This window comes from Artemia franciscana, chromosome 19 (assembly GCF_032884065.1).
Source record: "Artemia franciscana chromosome 19, ASM3288406v1, whole genome shotgun sequence".
Taxonomy (NCBI): domain Eukaryota; kingdom Metazoa; phylum Arthropoda; class Branchiopoda; order Anostraca; family Artemiidae; genus Artemia; species Artemia franciscana.
Window position 1 is genome coordinate 13,611,306 of NC_088881.1, and position 7,527 is coordinate 13,618,832.

A 7,527-nucleotide genomic window follows, 5' to 3' on the forward strand; every position below is an offset into this window, starting at 1 on the left:
TTGGCTTGATTCCAACAGGAAACAAATTATTTAGCACTAGCACAATGATCCTTTTTAGACTAACAGATTCTGTAAATAAAGTTTTAAGACATTATCTCAACCAACTCGTTTCAGATGGCCAAGCTTCTAACACTCTTGATCTGAATTTTCTCAGCAATCTGGACCTTCTTATTAAGAATGTAATACCAACACCTATTGGTAACAATGAGCATATGGTAATTATTTTGGAGTTCTGTTTGCCTACTAAACAACAACCTTCTTCTAAGCAACAAAAATATACCAATTACGAACTAATCTCGAAAAGAGGTGCCAATGTCAGTTGGAAACAGCTTATTACTTATGATATTAATATCAGTTTGTCTAACGTGAAAACTGAAATTTTGCATACTGACAAAACTTGCACCAGAATTTTTTGTGCTAAACAGGCCAAAAGTATACCTTTTTTAACTACTGAATTAATAGGCTAATTAATAGAAAACATCAAACATGGAATTAGTACAGAAAAAGAAAACTTCCAAAAGCTATCAAGTCTTTGAAACCTTTTTTAACCAGGCAACTGATTTGTTTTGAGTTTGAGGAGAAACCCAGTTAAGATGCTAGCAATATCCCTAAATCTTTCTAGCATTAAGCCTCTTAAATGTATCGCAGCAGACATACAGTCCCTGATATCTTGCAAAATAATCAACCTGTTGCTGATCCTGAGCTGAAAATTGAAATTTTCAACTAACAGTTATCATCTGTTTTTTTTCTCTGATTTCAGTACTATTTTTCCCTGCCTTCTATACATGATGTATTACTTGATTTTTTTTTTCACCTGTGATCTCAATGTGTTCAGTTGCTTGATAGCTCAGGTAAATGTATTCTTGCCTCTTCTAAGCAAATCTTGATTGGAGTTCCTCAGGGGAGTGTTTTAGGTCCTACACTATTTAACATCTTTATCAATGATGCTCCTTCTAGTATTAATACTAAATTAACACTCTATGCTGACGACTTGAAGATTCTCAGACCAGCCTTCTCATGCAAAGATCATGCAATAACATATAAACACATGTAAATAATATCTGTAACCAACATCATCTGCAAATAACTCTGAAATCTTGGAGTCACTATTGACAACAAACTAAAATTCAGTACTCATGCTTAAGAAAGTCTGATGCTGGTGCTAGTTCAGCTCTTGGGCTGATCAAGCATCCCTTTTTCACTTGTTCTTTCAAAGTCATTAGTCTTCTGTATAGGGGAATTGTTTGTCCCAGGCTTGAAGTTGGAGTGTCTATAGCCTCCCTGTATTTTAAAAAAGACACAAAAGTTTTAGAAGATGTGGAGAGACATGCCACCAAAGTGATATCAATCATGCAGGAGCTTTCCTACTCTGTAAGACTAGCTAAGCTGAAACTCCCAACACTTGTATACAGGAAAAATACAGATGACACCATTCTAACCCATAGGTTTAATGAAGGATAATACTCTCTTAGCATTGTGGCCTATTTTTGTTCTGATTCAAGAACCAGAGGTCATCAGCTGAAACTTTTTAAGCAGTCTACCCTATCCAGAGTTTGCACTCAATTCTTTTCCTTTAGAATTGTCTATGTTTTTAATAAACTCTATGAAGACACAGTTACTGCTCAATCTAATGATATCAAGGAGGCACACTCATGCCTCTTTAAAGAGGCAAACCACGACAATGTTAAGCGATCTTCGGTTCCAGTGGTCGCAGAGGGATGGGGAGGGATGCATTTCATAGCCCGAGCTCCAACTAAGAAACCTGCCAAATTTCATCCCCCTCCGACTTTTCCTTCATGGGGAAAATCTGGCCGAAAGTTTCGACCCCCCACCCCCCCCCCCTTTAACGTCGTCTGATCGGGCTGAAATTCACAAGTTAAGGTCCCCTAGGGCCCAGGAGCTTATCCGCGAAATTTCAGCTCGATCCAATAACTCCTTCCCTGTTTTCCAGAAACCACGCATAGCCACTTAATGTTCATGTTCTCCTTTTGTTTTTTTTTCGCCACGCCTACAGGTCACAGCCGACATCGGATCTGGGTGTACGAAGACTCATTCGACGCGGAATTCTCTGAGTAATTTTCCTGGAAAGTTTCGTCGGAAAATATTAACCCCCCGATTTTCTAGCTTAGAAAAACCCATTTCCCCATAAGAGCCCATGTTAATTTTTGAAATTCTTAAAAGTTACGAATATCAACATTCAAGTACATCAAAATAATCAGCTCGGCACGGCGAGAATGACTGCAAGCATCATAAAAATCCAGCTCCATTCCAGAAATTAAATTATGTAATTGGAAATTCTCCTTGATTGGAAATGTTTTCCAAACTGAACGCAGACGCCATCTAGCATATCAGAAATGAACTTCCTAAACGCCATCTGTCCTTTTTTGAGAGATACAAAAACAACCTGTACAACAAAAAACCTGTACAACAAAAAACCTGTACAAAAGTCTTTAAAAGCGGGGGAGTTGGGGGGGGGGCGGCAGCCACCCAATTTCCTCTCCTAATTCCTGTACGAGGAGTACAGGAATTATTAAATTACATCCACCATGGATTGTAGAAAAACGTACAGAAATAATATGAAAAAAACTTCGTTTTCTTAAAGAGTTAAAGAGGCTGCATCCCAAAGTCGAACCTTAAAACGTACAGGAATTAGGAGAGGCAGTTGGGGGGCTGCCGCCCCCCAAACACCCCACTTTTAAAGACTCTTTTGTACAGGTTTTTTGTTGTGGGGGGCTGCCACCCCCCTAACCCCCCGCTCTTGGCTTCGGAAAGGCCCTCTTTTAATTAACAAAGAATACAAAACAGGTTTTTGTTTGCTACCCTACCCCCACCCCCAGCTCTTAGCTTGTGTGCTCTGTGTCTGGGAAACAGTTTCAATAATTATGTTAAAATGTAAATGGAGTGGTCAACTTCATTGTTACTAATTACTAGTTTTGGCGCAACGGTTCTCCTGTCCTCTTGTGTTTAACATTTTTCGAAGTTATTCCATTATTCATTCATTTCAATTTTTGTTAATTAAAAGAGGGCCTTTCCGAAGCCAAGAGCGGGGGGTTAGTGGAGCAGCAGCCCCCCACAACAAAAAAACCTGTACAAAAGTCTTTAAAAGCGAGGTGTTTGGGGGGCGGCAGCCCCCCAACTGCCTCTCCTAATTCCTGTACGTTTAAGGTTCGACTTTGGGATGCAGCCTCTTTAACTCTTTAAGAAAACGAAGTTTTTTTCATATTATTTTCAAACAAAGGCTGGATGCTCAGTGGTCCTCAAAGGAGTGTAAACTCAACTGGAAAACTACCAATCATACAACTGCACATGATGACTAAACAATAATGAAAACAACTTCAAGCATCAGCTCTGGAGCTTCACAAGAAAAAATCCCTAGTTTGCTCCAAGCTGCAATTTAAGGCAAGAGAAGAAGAGTGGGGTTTTAGAATGGTAAGAGGACAAACATTGTATGGATGGAGAATGACATGTTTCCAAAGACTGTTCTTTTTGATCATCCATCTCAGGTAAAACACATACAGGCCATCCTCAAATTGGGTGTTAAGGGGTTATAAGGAAGACTTAAAAAAAAAACTAGAACCCTACATAGGGAGTGAGGTGGTAGAGTGTGAGGCTTTGAATATATTGAGGTTGAGAAAAAGCATGTAGACCTGTGTTGACCTCATCCAGCTTGGTGCTACAGTGACATTTTATAGTAATAGTTGCAGTGGCATATATGGATGCTAGTTTTATCATTTACACCATAGAATACAAGCTGAATAAGCACTCTCACTTCACTTGATGTCTCATTATATCTTCCTTGAAAGGAAACACCTCCCACCTCCCCCAATACAAAAACCTTAGATTTACAGATATTACATGTACTTCAATCAATGATTATTCAGAATAATTCAGGGAATGTGGTTAAGTGATATAATTTAACAATACCAAATCATTGACACAGAACTATATTGTTGTATATTAGAACACATAAAGTTGATGTTTCACAAATTGTGTTTGATTTTTGCCAAAATTATTATGATAATCCTAGTTTAGGAACTGTTAGCATTTTGGAAAGTAGTTGAGTGAGCTGGAAAAACTCTAAGAAATGTCTTGAGAGCTTTAATAAGATCTTTAAAAAGAAACTTCATTGGCATAAATGAACTACTTTTGAATATAGAAAGAAGCCTCTCAACTAGAATTTCACTGATACCAAACTGACACAGAGAAAACATGAACATACTAATTGATTCCTTTTTTATACTCATTCTGATCTCCATTAGATAAATATAGTCATGTATTAATATATAGCTCCTTTATTGAACCAGTTATCTTCTCAGTCTGCAATTTATCTCCATGTATGATTGAGGGCATACTTCATCAAAATATCATTTGAAAAGATTCAGTATAAAATAAGAATTTTGTTGTTTGGGCTTATGCTTTCTTTAGTTTTAAGTATGCCTAGCTGCAACCTTCCAAAGCTGTCATGAGTGTGATATTTGGGGGATCAGTCATCTCATGTCTAAAGTTATATTTCTTAAAAAAAAACATGAAAAAACAGCAAAATTCTAGTTTAGAGGCTTCTTGCTATCTTAAAAAGTAGTTGAGTTGAGGTAAATAAAATTTTGATGAATAAATCCATGTCTGAAAATATACCCTGGGAAGATATCATCAAGTTACTGAATCTAGCCTTTTGTTATAACTGGGGCTTAGAAAATTGCATAATATGATAGATCTACACCAATGTGAATTCTGGCATACGAATGTTTTTGTAAAGGTCTAGTATAGGAGCTATTTAGAAGGAAACACATTAAGAAGACAATTCTTATTTTATAACAAGAAGAATAATTGTAGCTAACACATTTTGACAGCAGCTCAGCAATATTTTACCCCCCCCCCTCCCTAATGTCTAAATACAGACTACAGCCTGAATTATATAGCATGAAAAACCAGTTTTCAATTGAGAAGAATTATGTAAGACTAAAACACTCACATCTTGTCACCAAATAAGAATCATACAAATCAATCAAAAGCTAAGCTATACATCAATATGTTTATTGTTAAAATTATTTAAGATCAAACATTTGAAATTACTAATTTATTGACTTACCTACAACTACCCCATTTTGGAAATACCAATTTTCCTATTATGATGTATATATCTTTTCAGTGTTAACCTCCCCTTATTTTAAATAAGACATAAAAGTGTTGGAAGATGCACCAACAAAATGATATCTGGCATGCAGGAATTTTCCTACCCTGCAAGATTTGCAAGACTGAAACTACCAACTCTTGTATACAGGTGAAATAGAGGGGATGCCATTAGAACCTATATATTAATGAGAGTTCATACAATCCCAGCATTACTTCCTACTGTTGGTCCTAAATCAAGAACTAGAGGTCATCCAGAGTCTGTGCTCAATTCTTTTCTTCAAAAATCATAACACTTGGAATAAACTTGCTGAAAAAACTGTTACTGCTGAATCTGTGGATATGTTTAAACAAAGACAGAATACTGAGTGGTCCTCTAGAGAGTGTAAACTCAACTGGGAAGCAAGGCCTATAGATCAGGACAGTGCAACTGGTCACTAAGGAATCCTGAATTCAACTCAAATTGTCAACTCTGGAGAGTAGTGTTTTAGTTCTAATCACATATTAACAGAAAGTTGATTTTCTTCTGATTCTAAAAATGTAACTTTTATTACTTGATATTTATTCTATAAATCACAAATATTAAATGTATTTTTTCTTTTCAATTACTTGCTAAAACAGAGTCTACATTTTAATTTATGTTGACAAATTATTGGTGAAAATTTGTCCAAGAGGGTGGCACTCTTGTTACTACTCTCCCATTGCATCATGCTGCAGTAAACTATGGGTGTTCCAAAAAAAAAATTTTATTTTTCCATAATTCCAAAGAAAGGTGGTCCTTCCCAAAAAAACAGGTATTTTACCCTATTTCCAATGCATTCTACCATGTGTCACTTTTTTGTCATAGTTGGTCCAATGTAGAGGTACACAGGTCAAAACAAGAGAATCATATGGTGGAACTACTTTGAAGTAGCCTAGATAAGCTGGGTTACAAATTTGCAAATTAGGAGGGGGGATAAAGTATAGCAGAGCTAGAGTCAAAGTGTGAACTACAATATTCTCTAGATTATGCAGTAAGAATTGTTTTCTTATTGTGATTCCTTCTTAGTGGCCCTAATTCTACACCTTTGTCATGTTATATTTTAATTTTGAGCTTCCAGTCTCTATTGCATTGACTTTAATTTTTAGATAGGCTATGCAATTCAGTTAGCCTACTTTGTTGTAATTTTAAGCCATATTAAGAGTTTCTTTTCTAAATTTAGCAAGCTTAATGACAGATCTAAAACCTTGTAAATTGGGATTTAGCAAAGGAATGAGGCTCAAAACACTTTTATTGTGCCGCACTTGAACAAAATATCTATTTTTAAGATTTTATTTTTGTAACATAGAGAATGGTAAAAGTCATAGCATTCTTTGAAGGGTGAGTGAGAAGAGATCAGTATTTTGAAATACCTTCCCAGGACACTGTCTAGGCTTTGGATGAATTCTAGAAATTCTCATTCACTGAAGGGAACTAGGCTACTTTCCAAGATATCAAAAGCCCCTTAACTAGAATTTTTTCATGGCATCTTGTAGATATCAACCAATACTTCACCCAGTAAAAACTTACCTAAGCTCAAGTATCCTGAAGAAAGTATGAACTTATTGAGTATTTTTGTAAGCAAATGGCCATAAACTCTAGAACTGTAGAACACTAAAAATAAAAGCCAAATCACAGCTAATAGCAAAGACCCAAGGTGCAAAATAAATCCAGGCTTTTTTAAATCTTCCTCTGATATTGAAAAATTATCTTGCCAAGAAGAGTTTGTAGAATTACTCATAATTTACAACTGTTAAAACATTTAAGCATTTTAAGTTGTTTAAACTTGCTGCGAAAATAATACCAGGTTCTGATCAATTACAATGGAAAATTTTTGTCTAGAGGGACAGTCAACTTTTGTGCCAGACCTTTCGGTCTTGAGAACTGTCAGTACTACAGACAAAAGATATCTAGTATATATCCTAATATAATGAATTTAAAAAAAAATTGTCTGTATTCAGTACAGCGGTTTTTATTATTTTAGCCGTTTTTTTTTTCTTAAAAAACTGACAAACCTGCAACGGGCAGGTTTTTGCGTTTTTTCTGCGTTTCTGAGAATTATATTATAAATTAAGGTGATAAAAACAGTTAGGTTCCGAAATGCTGTACTTCAGGCAGCTTATAAATCTTTGAAAGATCACAACCAAGTATGCGAGCATACATTTGTTTGAATGGGTGTTAGTATTTGAGGGATGTGATGCCAATTCGATAAAATGAGCGAAACCAATAGCACTGGGTCTAAAATGCAGGAGAACATATAGAAAAACTAGAAATTTGGCTGAATGGAAGGGGCTATGAAATCAAAGGTCAACAATTTCAAAAGGTACTTTTTGAAGGGTACTTCAAAATGTTGTTGGGAGAAAGTTTAAAATTGCAATTTA

General features: G+C 35.9%; 1 protein-coding gene across 3 annotated transcripts in view; it reads right to left on the minus strand.

Annotated features, from left to right (window-relative positions):
* Window positions 1–6,940, minus strand: part of LOC136039305 (bridge-like lipid transfer protein family member 1) — a 279,590-nt gene extending 272,650 nt beyond the window's left edge. For all 3 annotated transcript variants that reach the window (XM_065722912.1, XM_065722913.1, XM_065722911.1), the window contains exon 1: window positions 6,677–6,940. In XM_065722912.1, coding sequence (XP_065578984.1) covers window positions 6,677–6,887 — 211 coding nt within the window. In that variant the 5' untranslated portion in view covers window positions 6,888–6,940. The remainder of the gene's footprint in view (window positions 1–6,676) is intronic.
* Window positions 6,941–7,527: the final 587 nt, after the last annotated feature.